This window comes from Cervus elaphus, chromosome 17 (assembly GCF_910594005.1).
Source record: "Cervus elaphus chromosome 17, mCerEla1.1, whole genome shotgun sequence".
In the NCBI taxonomy this organism is placed as follows: domain Eukaryota; kingdom Metazoa; phylum Chordata; class Mammalia; order Artiodactyla; family Cervidae; genus Cervus; species Cervus elaphus.
Window position 1 is genome coordinate 57,448,111 of NC_057831.1, and position 21,143 is coordinate 57,469,253.

General features: G+C 36.6%; 2 protein-coding genes across 3 annotated transcripts in view; both read left to right on the top strand.

Annotated features, from left to right (window-relative positions):
* Nucleotides 1-8,410: 8,410 nt before the first annotated feature.
* On the top strand, nt 8,411-8,827 carry LOC122673373 (40S ribosomal protein S24-like). The gene has a single exon (XM_043871099.1). The coding sequence runs from the start codon at nt 8,411-8,413 to the stop codon at nt 8,825-8,827; it is 417 nt and encodes a 138-aa protein (XP_043727034.1).
* Nucleotides 8,828-10,508: 1,681 nt separating this feature from the next.
* Nucleotides 10,509-21,143, top strand: part of KLB (klotho beta) — a 31,734-nt gene continuing 21,099 nt past the window's right edge. The window contains exons 1-2 of one of the 2 annotated variants that reach the window (XM_043870889.1): nt 10,553-10,814; nt 11,289-11,432. In XM_043870889.1, coding sequence (XP_043726824.1) covers nt 10,695-10,814; nt 11,289-11,432 — 264 coding nt within the window. In that variant the 5' untranslated portion in view covers nt 10,553-10,694. Of the gene's footprint in view, nt 11,433-21,143 lie in introns of both variants that reach the window. The other variant, XM_043870886.1, reaches the window with a different exon arrangement.

Genomic DNA, 21,143 nt, shown 5'->3' on the forward strand with positions numbered 1-21,143 from the left:
GAGAGGGGAGTGGTTCAGTTCAGTTCAGTTGCTCAGTCGTGTCTGACTCTTTGCGACCCCATGGACTGCAGCACACCAGGCCTCCTTATCATCAACTCCCGGAGTTTACTCAAATTTATGTCCATTGAGTCGATGATGCCATCCAACCATCTCATCCTCTGTCATCCCCTTCTCCTCCCACCTTCAATCTTTCCCAGCATCACGGTTTTTTCAAATGAGTCAGTTCATAAAAATAAAAATTAATTTTAAGAAAATCACACATGAAAAGCAAAACTACAAAAGTACTAAAAATATATGAGAATACCTTTATAATTTTGGAATGGGGACTGCTTCCCTAGCCCAGAAACCTAAAAGGAAATTAATCATTTGATTATAGAAAATGAAAAACATTTTCACCTGTAAATATATTAAAGCAGAGTTCAGTAATATTCTGAAATTGTGGAGATGGTTGCCCTACTCTGAATACACTAAAAACTATTGAGCTGTACATCTTTAGTGGATGATTGCATGATATGGGGATTATATCTCAATAAAGTTGTTTTTTAAAAGAGTTAAGAGAGAAATTGTTGGGATAAAGTATTTGCAACATATATATCAGGCAAGGGATTTAATGCTTTATATATAATTAGAGTGCATGTATGCTAAGTCACTTCAGTTGTGTCTGACTCTTTGTGACCCTATGGACTGTAGCCTGCCAGGATCATGTGTGTGTGTGTGTGTAAGGATACACTCCAAATATTAACAGCAAAGACTTCAACTTTTTGCTCCGTATTCTTTTATTCTTACTCTTTTAAAACCAACCTTATTAGTTTGTTTCTAGTATTTTAAAGAATATGAATTCTAAAAAGAAACAGAAGTCAGATGTCTGTTCAGATATACTGAATCAGTCTCCAGGGGATGGAGACTGAGCACATGTATTTTTTAAAACTCAAGAAGTGAGTTTGATGAGCAGCAAAAATTGAGACTGTGGCAAACAGTAGGGAACTCCCTCAAAAAATTTAACATAGCAGGGCCATGTGATCCAGCAGTTCTACTTTTGGGTGTATACTCCAAAGAATTGAAAGCAGGGACTCTAATAAATTCATTTATTTATTTATTTTAAATAACTATTTATTTAGCTTGCTGGGTCTTAGTTGCAGCGCACGGGATCTTTTTGGTTGCAGCATACAAATTCTTTGTTGTGGCATGTGGGATTCAGTTCCCTGACCAGGGATTGAACCCAGGCCCCCAGCATTGGGAGCCCAGAGTCTTAGCCTCTGGACCACCAGGGGAATAATGCTGTTCACAGCAGCATTATTCACAACAGCCAAAAGGTAGAAACAACCCAATGTTCACCAATGAATGAATGGATAAAATGTGATATAGCCATGCAATGGAATATTATTCGACCTCAGAAGGGAATTAGGGCTTCCCTGATAGCTCAGTTGGTAAAGAATCTGCCTGCAATGCGGGAGACCTGGGTTGAATCCCTGGGTTGGGAAGATCCCCTGGAGAAGGGAAGGGCTACCCACTCCAGTATTCTGGCCTGGAGAATTTCATGGACAGCCCATGGGGTCGCAAAGAGTCGGACAGGACTGAGCGACTTTCACTTTCAGAAGGGAATTAAGTTCCAACACATGCTACAAATGGATGAAAACATAATGCTAAGTGAAATAAGCCAAACACAACAGAACAAGTATTGAATGATTTTATTTATATGAAGTACCTGGAGAAGTCAAATTCATATAGATGCAAAAAGTAGATTGGTGATTGCTAGGGGCTAAGGAAAGGGGAAATGAGGAGTCATTGTTTAATGCGAACAGAATTTCAATTTGGGGAGATGAAAGACTTCTGGAGATGGATGGTGATGGTGGCAGAACAATATGAATGTACTTAATGCCACTGAACTGTACACCTAAAAACAGTTAAACAGTAAATTCCATGTATATTTCATCACAATAAAAATGTTTTTAAAGATTTGAGAAAAACTACTTTCTCACTTCTTGTGTGATACATCTCCATTTATTTCTAGTTTCAACTAATGTTTACATACTGATAAGGCCCACATTTATACTTTCAGAAAAAGATCTTTCCTCAAACTTTAGTCTCAAATAGCTAACCACACACCAGATATCTCATACCTCGAACTCAAAACGTTAAGAACTCCATCTTCTTTTCAAAGTCCTGTGTTCTCGATTTCACCCAGATGCCCAGGTCAGAAACCTGGGTCACCACGGGCTCCTTTCGCTTCTAAACTCCGTCTCAACATCCAATTGATTATCAAGGCCTGTTGGTATTATCTTCTAACTAGTTCTTTAACTTGTCTCTTTCTCTCCATCTTACCCTGCTACATACTACATTTTGTTCAAGCCAGATCATTTTTCAGATGAACAGATGAGCCTTTTCACCAATCTCCCTGCGTCCAGTATTATCCACTCCCTGCCAGAGTGATTCTCCTAGAGTGAAGATCTGATCAGGACCCTCCCTGTGGCAGAGGATGCTGGCTAAGTACCAAAACGTGCTCTCCCATCCACAGCACTGAGTAGAGAGTATAGAGTAGGGATGGAATGGTACAGAGATAAAGAATCTGCCTGCCAATGCTGGAGATGCAAAAGACGCAGGTTCGGTTCTGGGTTGGGAAGATCCCCTGAAGTCGGAAATGGCAACCCACTCCGGTATTCTTGTCTGGAAAATTCCATAGACAGAGGAGCCTGGCGGGCTACAGTCCATGGGGTCACAAAGAGTCGGACGTGACTGAGCGTGCAAGAGCACCAGGGAATATTGCCCATTCACCCTGCCTCTAGAAGTGGCCGCAGGACTAGTTTTCTCACTGGAATGTATTAGAAACTATGTACATCAATTCCAGGCCAAAGCTTGTAAGGTTTCCACTTTCACCAACGGAGTGCAGTGGGTGAGGCCCCCCGCAAGGCCTGAGGGGCAACTGACCACACACATGAGCAGTCTGGATCTCTGAATCACCGTAAAGAAGAGCCGCCTGACAACTTGGAACTCCTTCTTCAGACAAATGTGTGGCAGATGACCTTCTGTGTGGGCCATAACTTTGTATTTCTGGGTCTGTTTATACAGTATTACCCTACCTTACATACTTGCTTAAAATATTTTCAACGGCTCCCTATTTCTTTCAAGGTAAAGCCCAAATTCCAGCAACATGGGTCATGAATTTCTTCATCACCTAGTCCCTGCCAATCTCTGCAAATCGTTTCTTGCCATCTCCCTCTAACTCTTAGGACCTGGGTGTCCTAAAAGACTTGCCAAACATTTCCATTCCTCCTTCCTTCCGCCTTCTGGCTAAATCTTGTCATTCATTCTTCTTTTTTAAGAAAAAATTAGGAGTTTTCAGGCATCTCCACTCAGCCTTCCACTTACATGCATACACATGTACACACACACACAGATTCACAATGCTGGATTATATATGACTCCTATGTGCTTCTACGCTTCCCAGGTGGCCCTAGTGGTGAAGAAGCCACCTGCCAATGCAGCAGATGCAAGACATGTGGATTTGATCCCTGGGTCAGATGATCCCTTGGAGTAGGAAATGGCACACCACTCAAGTATCCTTGCCTGGAAAATTCCACGGACAGAGGAGCCTGGCGGGCAATAGTCCATGGGACCGCAAAGAGTCAGACACAACTGAGTGAGCACAGATGTGTTTCTATAAGATTTGAATCTGTGAATTGAATCAGTGAATACTGTGATATCTTCGGTTTTAAATTCCAACCTCCAGCAAAGTGCTTGACCATAGGAGATACTCAATAAAGATTTGTTGAATGAATAGACAAATGATTAAATGATGAATTCTGGCTTCTAATATCTCAAAGCCCTCATCTATAAAATAAAGGGTTGACCCAGATGATCTCTAAAGACCCACTAAACTATAAAATTCTGTCATTTGTACAAAGCATTATGAAGTGGTGTTTTGAATGTAGAATTCCTAGAGTGTATAGATCTGCCCCACTCACCTGGTACTTGGCAGACACTATCTAAATTCTTAGACATTTTATGTTTTTTATTCTTTTTTTCCTTGACTAAACTGTAAACTCTTTTTTTTTTTTAAACTGTAAACTTTTTGAGGGCAGGGATGTATATAGTCCTCTCCTAGGACCTAAGATGGATCCTTTTATGAGTAAAGTATTCAAAAAATATTTGATTGTTGTTTACAAAAAAAAGAAGCTCCTAGTCTTGATTCACTAAGCCATGAAAAATACTTCATAAATTCATAATCTATTTTTGTAAATATTTGGAAATTTTTGTCTCAGTATTGAGTCACTGTCATCATAAAAATTTCTTCATCTATTTTTCCCTTTTATTCTTTAAAAAAAATGCCAAGACATGAAAGCAACCTAAGTGCCCATTAACAGATAAATGGATAAGGAAGATGTGGGGTATATATGTATATATATATATATATATTTATATACACACATACACACACATATATATGTGTGTGTATATATATATATGAGTAATATGAAAGTGAAAGAGGAGAGTGAAAAAGCTGGCTTAAAACTCAACATTCAAAAAACAAAGATTCATGGCAAATAGATGGGGAAAAACTGGAAACAGTGAAAGACTTTATTTTCTTGGGCTCCAAAATCACTTCAGATCGTGGCTGTAGCCATGAAATTAAAAGACGCTTGCTCCTTGCAAGAAAAGCTATGACCAGTCTAGACAGCATATTACAAGGCAGAGACATTACTTTGCCAATAAAGGTCCATCTAGTCAAAGTTTTTTTCTAGTTGTCATGTATGGATGTGAGAGTTGGACCATAAAGAAAGCTGAGCACCAAAGAACTGATGCTTTTGAACTGTGGTGTTGGGAAAGACTCATGAAAGTCCCTTGGACTGAAAGGAGATCAAACCAGTCCATCCTAAAGGAAATCAGTCCTGAATATTCATCGGAAGGACTGATGCTGAAGCTCCAATACTTTGGCCACTTGATGTGAAGAACTGACACATTGGAAAAGACCCTAATGCTGGGAAAGATTGAAGACAGGAGAAGGGGATGATAGAGGATGAGATGGTTGGATGGCATCACTGACTCAATGGACATGAGTTTGAGCAAGCTCCGGGAGTTGGTGATGGACATGGAAGCCTGATGTGCTGCAGTCAATAGGGTCACAAAGAGTTGGCACGACTGAACGACTCTACTGAACTGAATGAGTAATATAGTGGAGTATTACTCAGCCATAAAAAGGAATGAAATATTACCATTTTCAGGAACACAGGAGGACCTAGAGATTATCATGCTAAGTGAAGTAAGTCAGAAAGACAAATACCACATGCTATCACTTATTTGTGGAATCTAAAATATGACACAATGAGTTTATTTACAAAACAGAAATAGAGACATAGAAAACAAACCTATGGTTACCAAAGGGAAAAGGGGTGGGATACATACCACTGTATACCACTATATATAAAATAGATAAACAACAAAGATTTACATTTTAGCACAGGAAACTATATTCAATATATTCTAATAATCTGTAATGAAAAGAATCTGAAGCTGTATACCTAAAACTAACACAATATTGTAAATCAACTATAGTTAATTTAACAAATTAACTTAAAAATGCTCAGTATATCTCTCAAAACCTAGTCTTTGTCAACAAGCTATTTTTAATTAATACTTTTTCTTGAGCAATTATAGTTACACAGTTTCCATAAATTCCTTCACTCCCTTCCCCCACATTTTCCCCACATTTAACATCTTGCATTAGTGTGGTATATTTATTATAACTGATAATCTAATATTGATATATTATTACTAAAGTTTATAGTTTATATTAAGAGTCACTCTTTATCTTGTACATTCTATATAGGTTTTGATTAATGGGCTCAACATTACAGGAGCCTACAGAATATTTATTTCATTGCCCTAAAAAATCCCCTGCAATCCACCTATTCATGCCTTCCTCTCCCCAGTACCTGGAAACCAATAATCTTTTTACAGCTTATCATATAGTTTGAATCATACAGTATGTAGCCATTTCAGATTCATTCCTTTCACTTAGTAATGTACATTATCCTCTATGTCTTTTCCTGGCTTGATAGCTCATTTCTTATCACTGAATAATATTCCATTTACCACAACTTTGTTTACCCATTCACCTATTGAATGACATTGCTTTCAATTTTGGGCAATTATGGATAAAGCTTCTATAAACATTTATGTGCATGTTTTTGTGTGGACACAAATTTTTAATTTGAAATACTAAGAAATAGTGTGACATGATATGATATATTACCAAATGCAACATGGTAAAAATTATGGGTTGTTGTTATTGTTGTTTAGTTGCTAAGTCATGTCCAACTCTTGCGACCCCATGGACTACAGCCCACCACACTTCTCTGTCCATGGGATTCCCCAGGCAAGAATACCAGAGTGGGTTGCCATTTCCTTCTCCAGAAGATCTTTCTGATCCAAGGATCGAACCCACGTCTCCTGCACTGCAGGCAGATTTATTACCAATGAACCAGGGATGTAAAAAATGTGGGTATTTTCTTATAATTCTAAGTATTGGTTATAGTTTTTATTACATCATAACAATCATACTGATTATTCAATTTATTGTCTGGATTTTTTTCAGTTTTTTTATCTTCAATATTTTAATGTTACTATATATTCTTTAAAAATGTTAATGATGCTACAACATTTCATCAAATGGACATTTCATGCTTTAGGTAATTACTCCCCTGTGAATGAATCTTTAAATTATTTCTAATTTCTCTCTGTAATAAATAATGCTGCTATAAAAATATTTGCACACACAGCATTTTATATATTTTTAATTAATTTATTATAATATACTTCAGAAATCACTAGATTAAAAGACAGGATGAAATCTAAGACTCATGATATATTAAAAAATTGCTTTCCATGAGTATTGTGCAAATTTATATTCTAATCAGCAATGTCTTAACAACCTCATTAACATTGATTTTTATTACTTACATATATTATTGGTAATTTTATAAAAGAAAATGCTGTATAGTAATTTTTGTAAGTGCTTTTAATTACCAGTCATTTAAATTTTTTCATTAGCTACACAATTACAATTTCCTCTCTTGTATATTTTTTATTCATGTAGTTTACCCATGTATTTGATTTAGAGTATTTTTCTTATTGATTTGCAATGAATTACTTATATAATAAAAAGTTGGCCATTAGCTTTCTAGATTTGCTCATTTTTCAAGTTTGTTATTAGCGTTTCAATTTTTTATTTTTTCAAATATTTTAATTATAAATTATGTATGCTCAAATATATATCATCCTATAAACCATTTTTTATATAATTTCATATTTACTTCTGTTTCCTTCCAGATTTCTTTGGCACCATGTGGCTTATGGGATCTTAGTTCCATGACCAAGGATTGAACCTGAGCCCTCAGAAATGAAAGTGCAGAGTCCTAACCACTGGCCTGCCAGGAAATTCCCTATGTATATATATTTTTTATTTTGGTAGAATACACATAACATAAAATTTACCATCTTAAATTTCTATGGCTGTATATTTTTGAAATAAATATATTTATGAGGTTATAAATTATTACATTAAAATTTTTATTTTTATTAATCATTTCATAATATATACATATATAAAATCATTATTTGTACACCTTAAACTAAAACAATGTTATATATCAATTGTGTGCGTATGTGCTCCGTTGCTCAGTCATATCTGACTCTTGGCAACCCTTTGAACTATATCCCACCAGGCTCCTCTCTCCATGGAATTTCCCAGGCAAGAATACTGGAGTGGGTTGTCATTTCCTCCTCCAGGGGGTCTTCCCCATCCAGGGATCAGACCTGCATCTCCTGCGTCTCTTGCATTGGCAGGTGGATTCTTTACCACTGCGCCATATGGGACGCCCTATATGTCAATTTTGTCTCAATAGACCTATGAAATTTTAATTTTAAAATAGGGAACTAATTGCATCAACTCCATTCATTCAACAGACAATGATTAAGCATTTACTCTGATAACTGAGGATAAAAATTTAAATAAGAGATATTCTTACAGTCTAATAAGAGAGACAAACAGTTCTGGGATTATATGATAAATGCAGTGATAGACGTATGCATAGTATATCATTGCTACATTCCTTCATTCAACACAAGTTTAGGCCCCAGATATTCAATAGGGAACCAAACAGTAATGGCCCTTGTTTTTAAAAGACAGAGATTACAGTCAAACAAAAGATATAGATAAATGTAGTATATGTTGAGTGTCATATCAGTGAAAACATGGGCTGCCATGGGAACAGAGAGAATGTTCATTTAAATCAAATCACACTGGCTATTTTTTTCCTCCTGATCTGCCTGAGGATCAACTGCCATGATGAATGTCACTGTAACCATCTGGACCAGGAAGTTCATGACCAAACCACTGCCTCAGTAGAGACAAATGGTCACTGATGTCCTTCACCCTGGGGACACAGCAGTGCCTAAGACAGAAAGTCAGGAAAAACTAGCTAAAATGTACAAAACCACACCAGATGTCATCTTGGTATTTGGATTAAGAACCCATTTTGTGGTGACAAGACAGCTGATTTACAATTCCTTAGATTACACCCCCAAAAATGAACCCGGACACAGACTTGCAAGATGCGGCCTGTATGAAAAGAAGCATATCTCAAGAAAACAGCCAAAAGAATGCAGGCGCAGAACGAAGTCAGGGGAATGTAAGGCCAATGGTGACACCGGCAAAAAGCAAGGTGGAGACTGGACAACAGGTGGAGCAGATTCTGCAGATGGAGGGACTTTATCTGCGGTGGCTGAAGATTTTTTTCAGGAGAGGGCCGATAAACTAAAACCTTCTTAAAATCTAAATGTAAAAATAAATAAAGTCAGGAGGTGACGAGTCCACCTGCCAATGCAGGTGGGTACAGATTCAATCCCTGATCTGGGAAGAGCCCACATGCCACAGAGCAAAGAAACCTGTGCGCCACGACTGTGAGCCTGTGCTCGGAGCCCGAGCGCCCCAACTTCTGAAGCCTGCGCACCGGAGAGCCTGTGGTCCACGCCAGAAGAAGCTACTGCGGTGAGAAGTCCGTGTGCTGCAACTAGAGAGTAGCCCCTGCTCGCCACAGCGAGAGGAAAGCCCGAGCAACGGCAAAGACCCAGCATAGCCAAAAATAAATTAATAGACAAAATAATTTAAAAAAATAAAATCCATTGGGGGAGTCAGAAAGGCTTTCTAGAAGAGGTACTGCAGTTTTGAAGAACAGGCAGATCACAGCTAAGTGAAGTCTATGCAGAGAGCACGCAGACCAAGGCCCAGGGGTGGGGGCATGGATGTGTGCACAGCCCATTAAAGCCTGCTACAGATGCAGGGAAGGGGGTCGTGTGCGGTTAATGGATGAGAAATGGAGCTAAACATGTAGGCAGAAGCCAGAATTTGGTGTCTTCTAGGCTAAATCCTAGCACCACTTTCTGAATAATCATCACTTTTCACATAGAAATAAGAGCGATGTTCACTGAACACTTACTATGTGCCAGTGTGTATTCAAAGTGCTTTAAATGTATTATCTCGCAATAATTTAGGCAGCTGATACCATTATTACGCCTTCTCATACACGAAAAGAAAGTGAGGTGCAGAGAGCTGAAAGAGCTTGCCCTCTGCCACACAACTGTTAAACTCAGGCAGTCTAACTGCAGAGGCCAAACCATTAACCACTCTGCCTCTCACTAGTATGTGATACTTCAAATTTTTAACATTTTAACCAATGACCAAATAGCCAAGGTCACTTGGAGGCTGTAGGTTCTGTAAAATACTTTTTTCTATTTATTCTTATTCCAGACCACGCTGTTTAAATTTTTCTTTATGTTTTCATATCCAAAGGTAGTTAGCACACAGTGTCACTATTTTCTTTTTCAGTTTTTTTTCTCTTGTAATTATGGTGTATTTATTAAATGAATTTCCACAATAATTTTGTTGAACTAAAATTTGGGATCAGAGGACTTTGGTTAAAAGTGCATTAAATGTATAAATTAAGTTGGAAATTATTCAATGTTTCCACCCAGAAAGTGCTGTATATTTCTTCCTTCATTTTTTACTTTATAAATACATTTTTAAAATGTTCTTAAAATAAACAGTAGTTGATAAGATTACTCTTAAATGTGTTATAATTTTCATAGAACTATAATATCTTATGTTCTCTAATTCTTTATTATTGGCATATAGGAATGCTGGAATGCTATTTATTTGTCCATAAAATTGCTTTTTCTGAAATGTGAAACATAAAATTACCAAAATCTACAAAAATAGAAAAGGTATACACTTTACTCAATAATATCTAAAACATCCAGAAAAGATTTGCATCACTATGAAAGGCGACAAAGAAACTATGGCATTTTCTTCCTTGTTTATATATAGGTTACACATTCGAACTATCTGTCACTGATGCATTTCCATATAATTTTTCCAATAATAAGAGAGAAGGCAACATGCTGGTGAGTGCAATAGAGCCACCTCCCTCAAATTACGTTGCTCTCCCTGACCCATCCTAAGTCTCACAGTTCAAGCTAATCATTGACAGAGCTTTACAATCACAAGCTTTTTTACTGAAGCGTTGATAAGACAGTCGAGCAGTTAGTGGCAAATGAAGCCAGGCTGTGCAGCATGATCTCCAGGGAATGAATGGATTTCCTTCAGCACCGATGAAAGAAACATACGCTATAGGAAAACAATGTCCAGCGGGGGACTGCAAAGATCTGTCATCCTGTCAGCGTTTATTCTCCTACGAGCTGTTACTGGATTCTCTGGAGACGGAAGAACTATATGGTCTAAAGATCCTAATTTCAGTCCGGTAAATGAAAGTCAGCTGTTTCTCTATGACACTTTTCCTAAAAACTTTTTCTGGGGCGTTGGGACTGGAGCATTTCAAGTGGAAGGAAATTGGAAGGCAGACGGAAAAGGACCTTCTATATGGGATCACTTCATCCATACACACCTTAAAAATGTCAACAGCACGAATAGTTCCAGTGACAGTTACATTTTTCTGGAAAAGGACTTATCAGCCCTGGATTTTATAGGCGTTTCTTTCTATCAATTTTCAATTTCCTGGCCAAGGCTTTTCCCGGGTGGAATAGTATCAGCTGTCAACGCAAAAGGTCTCCAGTATTACGATACTCTTCTCAATGCTCTGGTACTTAGAAACATTGAACCTATAGTTACTTTATACCATTGGGATTTGCCTTTGGCACTCCAGGAAAAATATGGGGGGTGGAAAAATGAAACCATGATAGATTTCTTCAATGACTATGCCACATACTGTTTCCAGACGTTTGGGGACCGTGTCAAATATTGGATTACAATTCACAACCCATATCTAGTCGCTTGGCATGGGTATGGGACTGGTATCCATGCTCCTGGAGAGAAGGGAAATTTAGCAGCTGTCTACAGCGTGGGACACAACCTGATCAAGGTACTGTACAGCTGACTTCATAGCATACTTTCAGAATATAAAGAGCAGGAGTTTAAAAGAAACTCTATAAAAATGTATGCTTCATATAAATAACTTTTTACTGAAATCAGCTCAACTAATTTTAGTCTAATTCACAAGTTCTATCCTCAGATTTCATACTTAAGGTAGTGCATGTTTTATTTACCTAAGCTACTATTACTGTATTAACCCAGTTATTTTCCCTAAATATTGCACTTTTTAAATTAACTATTTTAAAACCTACAGCTATACATCAGAAAGTGAGAATATGAGTTTACTTTCATCCTGTGGAAATCCAGTCTTTCATAAATTTAATTGTTGAAATCCTTTTTCGGATCATATGCAACCAATTCAGAACTTAAAGTTAAGGCATGACCATTCCAAACACGTATTTGTTGTTGATATTGCTATTCTTAGTGATACTTAGCAATAATGAGGTAGATAAATGTTAGCTAACTGATGATACATATTAAATGCCGGAATTGAAATAAATGTATTTCACAGTTGATTTTGTGTTACATGGCAGAAAAGATGAGACTATTTGTTCTAGGAGTTAAAATTAAACTAGTAATATAACAACTGGAAAGAAAATGCTCTATTAAGTGTTTTAAAGGAGTATATTTCAAAACCTAGAGTTTATGTTGGGAAATGCTAAAATGATTAAAAGAATAGTGAAATGTAAGGAAAATAATAGCTAATATTTATTGAGAAGTTATTATTTACCACAAATGACATTAAGCATATTATATGTATTATCATATTTAATCCTCATAATAACCTTATGAACTAGGTCCTTTATTATCCCCATTTTAAAGATGAGGAAACTGAAGCTTAATGAGATTAAATAAGTTGCCCAAGGTTACAGTGTAAAATCAGCTGTTGTGACCATGGAATTTATAAATTACAACATTATTAAACACAGAATATCTATATTAAGAATATTTTTAAAAGAGCAATCTTTCAGGAATTTTCAAGAGATTTTTGTCTTACATTGAGGCTAATATCTAGAATCAGGCTTCACTTTTCAATCTAGTTTACTTGGAAAAAATAAATTACTCTGGACACCTGCCACATTTTGAAAATGAAAAAATCTTTACTAGTAGGGTTTAATAATGTGCTAGGAGAAGTAATTTGATGTTTTAATAATCAAATTAAATATATAGAAACAGAAAAATGTATAGGAACATAAAATCACTCTATGTCTAAATTTGCACATACAAAAATACCTGTTAACCCTTCTTTCCTTTTTGAACTTTTTGGATTATTATACATGTGCATTGCACTATTTCAGTCACACCTGCCCTTGGAGTTCAGTTAACAGATTGCAATACAATCTCAAGGTCATTTACGTATCTTTGACTATACTTGTGTACAGAACAAATATTAATGTATAGATATACTGTGATTTGGCAAATAGGCCTCAAAGGGGAGAAAGCATACAGCTACTAACTATGAAGATTATGCATATATATATTTTAGAAAAATATTCCTTTTATTTAGTTATTTAAATTATTAAAATAATACATGCTCGTGTAAATTGAGATATAAAGTGAAAAAGTTAAATTTATCCCTCCCTCTACACCTGATAATCCCAAACTCAAGGAAACTACTGTTAGTAGTATCTCATATAGTCTTCATAAAGCTTTCTATGCAAATATACACATGTGCATATATGCTTATTTAACCTTTTTATAAAGAAAAATATTCTAAATTGTTAAAAGTTTTTGGTCACCTGGAAAAATGTTAACAATTAGAATTATCATGAAGAATATGTTTCAGTGGTTAATTTAAAGCCCTAAAAACTATCTGGTAAAAACACACAGAAAAAAAGTTTTAATTAATAAATAGATACTGTTTCCAAACTTATTCTATCAAAGCTATATTTTCAGATATTTTTCATTTTCCTCTAATTTGAGATAAACTCTGTCTTTAACATAAAATTAGATAAAATTTATTGTTTAAAATAAAAGGCTTACATTTTGATTATTTTCCAAATAATTACTTCCATCCCTTTAAGTTTCTAAATCACTGACCTACATAAGGAGCATGAGGGGTCCCTTGTAATCAGTCAGAAAGTGAAATGTGCTGCATAACCCAGTGACTTATAGCACCAGAGAGAAATCTTGCAATACTTTGGCAGCTCGGGGTGAACTAGATTTTCTCATTTACCCCCTCTCTGGCCTTCCTTTAACATAGAAAAGATTCATTTGATATGTTATGTTGCAACAAAGTATTTCTCCCTTATTATGCCAACTTGTGACCCACAAGAAGCATTTCTTTAGGCTTAGTTTTTTGTCCAAGAACATTTATTGAGTTAAAAAAAAAACTAATATAAAACTAAATTCATAGGTCATTTATAGACCACTTTATTCCCCAACCCTCAGATACCGAAAAGATTTCACAGTGGCTCTTTGTAGCCTTTCTAGTTCCAGGATGATGTTGGAAATACCATCTTAGTCTTAAATGTTCTGGTTTGCAGGAAACCTGAAGGATCTAGCCAGTCCTGAGACTGACCTGGAATCTAGATTTCATTTTATTGCATATCTGGGGATTACTTTAGAGCAAACTAAGTCTCAGGTAAAAATCTGCCACAATGATACCTACTAATAGATGCTCCACTCTGAGTTTTTAAACATTTGGACAGAAAGAGGGTGCATTCTTTGGCCTTGACCATCTCTAAACACTGTAATCATAGCTTTAAATATTTTCTATGATTTTTACAATAACCTTCCCAGGTACCTATTATCATCTCTGTTTACAGAGTGACATTTCTACCAAGCATCATGTCACTGCTTTGCATAAAATCCATTAGTGGCTTTCCAAAGTTTTAGGAATGAAGTCCCAAGTTTTCACAAGATCTTCAAGACACAACCCCAGCCTCCATTTCCTCCCTCCTGGCCACAAACGCTAACCCCTAGTACTCGACGCTCCATAATAACGCTCTGCTAGGAGTGCTTTGTGAAAGGGAAACCCACTCAGTCGTGTCCGACTCTTTGTGACCCCATGAACTGTAGCTCACCAGGCTCCTTTGTCCATGGGATTCTCCAGGCAAGAATACTGGAGTGGGTAGCCGTTCCCTTCTCCGGGGGATCTTCCTGACCCAGTGATCGAACCCAGGTCTCTCGTATCACGGGCAGATCCTTTACTGTCTGAGCCACCCCAGAACCCCGGAGGGCCTTAATTTTACGCTGCTATTCCTCTCCACGCAGCCTCTGTGCATGCGTGCTAAGTCTACTGGCGCTCTATCCAGCTGGAACGCCCTTCTTCCTCCCTGCTTTATCCAACTAATGTCCTTCAAGACTCAATTTCGGCAGTCTCCGCTTCCAAGTTCTCGACTCAGCAGAGTTAGTGCCCCTCCTGAGAGCCCCCGTAATAAGACTGCTTGCTTCTGTCATAGCACTCCTTTCATCTGGTATTCTTCCATCTCCCTCCACTAGCCTGAGAGTTCTTTGCAAGGAGAGACTGTTTGATGTGTTTTATGTTTCCAGCACCTAACACAGAATATTAGGTACATGCTAGGTATTAATATTGTGGAATGAATGGTTTGGGATTTCTATCTTATACCTTGTAATCAAAGAACCCACCACAAGTTCAAAATTCATATTTCATTGCATTCTAGCTAATTCTTGAAATATTGCTTATATTTATTCAGTGGTGTGTTTTATAAGTTAGGATTCTTGGTTGCAAGAGACAGAAACCTAACTCAAGTTGACTTAAGCAAAAATGAGCAATTTCCTGTAACCAAATCACAGGGATGAATGGACCCAGTAACTAGGACACCCTCAGAGGCCCTTTATCTTAGTCTGTCTTGTTCATTTCTTCTTATGGGTTTGCCCCATACTCTCCTTTGTAGAGGAAATTGTTCTCTGTCCCAAAATCAGGTTTTAAAATCCCAGAGACAAGGTTCTAGCCTGTTTGGCCTATGCATGCGTGCCTCAGGGCAGCAAAACGCTAGGTTTTCATGTTAATAAAGGCAGTAATGGTATCTGTTTTTATTCTATCTGTAAATTGACAAATATGCAAAATAATTTAAATATATGAATTTTTCTTCCCTTCCCCAACCTTAAAATGAAATATTTGAGAGCCTCTGAGTAAAGACACAGGGAAGTGGGGGATATGAGTTTGCTCATAAGATGGTAACTCCTTCAGTTTATTACTCCTCTAAATACCGCCAGCTTCTATGACAGTTCTGATTATTTCATGGCTTTAAGTTATTATCTGTCATAGACGTGTACTGTTTACATAGTACCAGGATTTCTTAACCTGGGTGCTGTTGACATATGGGGCCAAATAATTCTCCCTCCTCGCGAGCTGTCCTGCGCTTTGCAGGATGTTCAGCAGTGTTCCTGGCCTCTATCCCCTAGATGACAGTGGCACGCTTGTCCCCAGGGTTACAACCAAAATTGTCTCCAGACATTGCCAAATGTCCCCTGGAATTGAGGGGGGGTGCAAAATTTCTCCCCCTTCCCTCCCTTGAAAACCACTGACTTAAAGCTATAAATTGTCAACTGGTTAAAGATATGAAGCATAAAGAACAGCAACTTTGAAATACAATCAGTATGAGGGACATACAATTGTCTCAGTTTTACAAAATCATCTCAAGGAGATTTTCACCAGACTTGTTAAGTTCTATACACAGACCCTAATCTATAGCATATCAGGATGTGTTTGGAGAACAAATGACGCTTTAAAAAATATTAAACGAGAAATTAACATTGATGATTGTATCTAGTTTGGCTTTTCACACATTGGGAATAAAGACTGTTCCTACTAGTTTTGTGTTATTTGTAAAATACTTTAAAAAGTTGCCCCAACCCATTCCTCTTATATAGTTACTTATGAACAAAACAATAAACTTACTTTTTGCACACTTGTTCTTTTTTAAGAGTAAAATTCAAGAATTCAGACAAAATGTTATAGAAGCAATATTATAAATACATTAATATTTATCCATTTTTGATGCCATAACTTTGTGTTTCACAAAGCATTACTTCATGGTGGCTTTTTGCTGGCTCGTTTGTATACCCAAGTACCACATGCATTATTATTTTTTCTTTAAAAATGTTTATTTTGAGGGGAGTCTCCTGGGGTTCTAATGGTAAAGATTTGGTATTTTCACTGCCATAGCCTGGGGTTCAATCCCTGGTTGGGTAACTGAAATTCCATAAGATGATTGGCCAGAAAAAAAGATAGTGAAAAAAACAGTTTATTTTGAAAGGAAATCTTATATCCTATTATATATGAAAGACCAGTGTTTTCTAATATCCTTAAATATGTGACATTTAAAATAAAAGAATGTTCATCTTTGTTATGCCCAATATCATATTCCATGCAAAAAGATATAGATGTACCAGCCTTGAAAAACCATAATGAATATCTAAATTTTATTCTGCATTTGAGTATATATTCAGTGGGATTCCCTTGTGGCTCAGAGGGTGAAGACTCTGCCTGCAATGCAGGAGATCTGAGTTTGATCCATGGGTCGGGAAGATCCCCTGGAGAAGCAAATGGCAACCTACTCCAGTATTCTTGCCTGGAAAATCCCATGGATGGAGGAGCCTGGCAGGCTACAGTCCACAGGGTCACAAAGAATCTGTCACGAGTGAGTGACTTCACTTTCACTTTTCACTTTTTTCAGTCCTAATACCAAACACAGTGTATCATTTAAAAATGTGTCATAAAATACATTTTCTTATGCAGTTAAAGTAATTTTAGTAGCGTAAAACTATTCATTAAATGGGAAAATGTCAATATTTATCTTTATGTATGAGTATTTTAAATATTCATATTTTATTTTCTGAATATTTTACATTTATTTGAAATAAACTTTTCAGTAAAATCTTTAATGAAATAGAATTACATAAAAGAAAATATAGGTCAACACTGTTTGTATACCACACACAAATGATGAAATGATATCTTTAAATTCCTCAGGGGCTCAAGAGATTGCTTAATACTGTGAAACAGGCTTTCAGGACAAGATATGTTGGGAAACTACTCGAGGTCAAGGCCTCACCAGTTTGTTCCTGAGCCTGGAATATGACTTGATTTATACCCTATTTTTCCACCTCTTTGAGGAACTCTGTCTTGGCATTTATTGGCGTCATTCCCTCAGAGAAGGTCACACAAGGCTGCATATGTATTAGGTATTCAATAAATAATTCAATTGATTATTTTCTATTTAAGGAAAATCTGCTTTGCCCCAGAAAGGATTTAAAATTGTAATTGAATAAAAGTGGCTTCAGACGCACACACACACACACACACACACACCAAACCAGATACTGGCATAAACATATTGTCTTTTCAGAACATGCAAATTCACTGTGTGTACCTGCTTCTATGAAAAAGTTTACATTGAAAGCCCATCTCAAAACAAGGTGTACAATGTCGACAGCTCTGAAAGCTGGGTGGTGTGTTTTCAGGGGTCATTATATTATCCTTTCTACCTTATGTGTTATGACAACTTTCACAATTAAAAGCAAAAAATACATAAAGTAAGAAAGCAAAGAGATTATTTTGTATTTTGAAAAGAAAAGAAAACACTCATGGTTCTATAGTATGCTTCTTAAGGGTTCTGTCAAAATTCCTAACCAAAATTTAATGCTAAAACTGCAGAAACAGCTGTGAAAAAGCCACCATTCACATGATTTATAGCTAAACCTTCTTTGGCAACAGACGGCTGCAACTGTTTTCTTGAACAAGAAGGCTGCCCTGTTTCATAGGCACATTTAAATAGATTAAATGTCATTTTTAAACCTCTTCAGCCCAACGCCCCCCCCCCCCAATATTCTGAAAACTAAGCGTAATATTTTAAAATGGAGTTTCTAGCAGGAGCACTTTTTAGCTTGTCTTGGTTACAGAGAAGCAAAACCTTCAAGGATCATCTGAAATGGTTTTTTTCCATGAAAAAAAAAGAGGAATTTTTAAAAGCTCCCTTGTTAAAATTGGGTTGCAAGACAACAATATATTAAAATTAATTTTTGTTAAATCTGCTAGCTAAAAAACTTGCCCAAGCTTTTCTGTCCATGAGAACATTAAAAAAAACTAACTTGCTACCTTCCACCACTTCCCTTCTAATACCAAAACCAACAAAACAAAGGAAAAATAACAGAAATAGAGTAAAGGACAGAAACTGGTTTAATTCTTAAAAAGTGGGCACTTGAGACAATTATTACAGATAGCTTTTTTATGTTCTATTATACTATTCTTTTTTTTTGTTGTTGTTAATTGTTTATTTATTGAGAGACTATTTCTCACCCCAGATAGTCATAGTTTCATAGTTCAGGAACACAGGAAAGTGACAAACTTCCATGGAACTCAATCCAAGAAATTCTTTATATTCCAAATCACTTTGCACTCTGAAAAATACCAGCCTTCCTCATCTCCTCAAAATCTTTCATGGAATCATAATTTCTGTAGAAATCTGCATATGCCTTCTTTCTTCGTTCAGCCACAGCAAACTTATAGAAAGTTGCAAACCCCAGAGAGACCATGAATGCTCCAACAATATGAAATCGCAGACGTTTGGCCAAGAGGCCACGCATCTGAGGTTTTGCCAAAGCAGTGGACATGGTAGTTCTCCTTCTCGGCGGCTCAACCGCAACGTCCTTCCAGGCTGATGGAGAAATGGACCTATTATACTATTCTTAATAGCTATCATGATAAGACTATTTTATTGCACACCTATTATTGTGTCAGAAACTGTACTAGGTTGCCATTTCCTTCTCCACTTTTCATATGTTACCTCGTTTAATTTTTAAATCAACCCTGCCAGGTAGGTATTCTTAGAGGCATTTTATAGTTGATGAAACTGAAGCCCACAGAAATTTGTATTTTGTATGATTGTGAGATTACACAACTGTACAAATGTGTTTTTTTTTAATTCACAATAGGTGTCAGATCCAAAATTTAAATTTCATTGGTCTGAATACAAGTTAGCAAGTTAGCTGACATGAGCCAGCTACCTAGCCTCAGCAAAAAAGAACAATTTACAGCCACTTGTGTTGATGCAGACTTGATAGATATTTGACTTCACTTTGCCTATTTAAAGATCAAAACAATCTAGCTGTGTGTTTTATTTGTCCACAAAATCTATAAACAGTTTATCCCTAACTCGTGCATTAATCATGAGGTTTATTATCTGTCCCATGATTTTAATTTTTATTTGTCAGAACTTTAATGTTCCATTAAAGTTCTATTTACTCATATATGTGTGCTTTTGGCAATACCATCTAAAGTTTAAAAATGCTAACATAATTATTCATTTAATTAGCTAATGCATGGTATATATATAACATTATATGTATATAAATATGTGTATATATGTGTGTGTGTGTGTGTGTATATATATATATTTTTTTTTTTCTTTTTGGCCTCACTGAGCAGCTTGCAGGATTTCAGTTTCCCAACAGGGATTGAACCCAGGCCATGGCAGTGAAAACCCAGAATCCTAACCACTAGGCCACCAGGGAACACCATAGTACCTATATTATAATCCCAACTCATCTTTATTAGGACCTAAGACGCATCTAACAAGATATAGGAAATAGTGATCAAGCAAGTTAAAATTAGTATTCTTATCAATGTTTCTAATCAAATTTGAATACAAGGTTAAAACAGCTTTTGGATAAGAATTGCCAGAGAGTTTCAATAACCAGAATACCATTGTTTGACAGAAGAGTCTAGTAAAAAAACTATTTGTAGAGGACAGTTGGTATTTTAAAACCTTCAAGAGACCTGTGTTTACCTTTTCTAATCATTAAGTAGAAAAAGTTATACTTCAGTGAATGATTAACAGGTTTAAATAAATGTAATTATAAGTGTTCAGAGAATAACATTGTGATCGTATTTAAACAGCTTGATTTATGTGAACACTCTCACAGAAAATTAGGCCCAAATGGAGATCGAAAATATAGTAACTAATGGAAACAGTGCTAGATACAATGAAACTATGAACTGAGGGAAACATTATGCTAGTTTATAATATAATACATGTGTCATTTAATTGCATGCAATAAATCTTACTGAGAAAACTATTAGAAAATAATTTATATTAAAAGAAAAAGGAGTAATTAAAATTATTGAACATTAACAGCAATTCTGTTGCTGGAAAGCAGAGGGACACTGAGAATAGACTAGAACCTTCTAACTTACTAACCAATAAATAGTGAATCACAGAAGTAATGAAAGTGACTTCCTGGGTGATCTAATCAGTTCAGTCGGTCAGTCATGTCCGACTCTTTGCGACCCCATGAATCGCAGCACGCCAGGCCTCCCTGTCCATCACCAGCTCCCGGAGTTTACCCAAACTCATGCCCATCGAGTCGGTGAAGCCATCCAGCCATCTCATCCTCTGTCGTCCCCTTCTCCTCCTGCCCCCAATCCCTCCCAGCATCAGGGTCTTTTCCAATGAGTCAACTCTTCGCACGAGGTGACCAAAGTACTGGAGTTTCAGCTTCAGCATCAGTCCTTCCAATCTAATAGTGCTACCTAAAAATTGGGGGAGCCTTGAGGCTGGTGAAAACCAGGATCCTTTAGTATTTTGAAGGAGTCCATTCATTGGTTCTCTACAGCATCATATCTTGACCAGAGATTCTGTGACTGAGTCTTAAATAAAGTGTTGGGTTTACTGTTATCAGTTCATTTTACATGGTAATCACATGTTATTGTATGCTTCCTCATTTTACCTTT

Bases quoted from the DNA above. Each gene is read 5' to 3' on its own strand.
- LOC122673373 (XM_043871099.1), top strand. From the start codon at position 8,411: ATGGTCACTGATGTCCTTCACCCTGGGGACACAGCAGTGCCTAAGACA.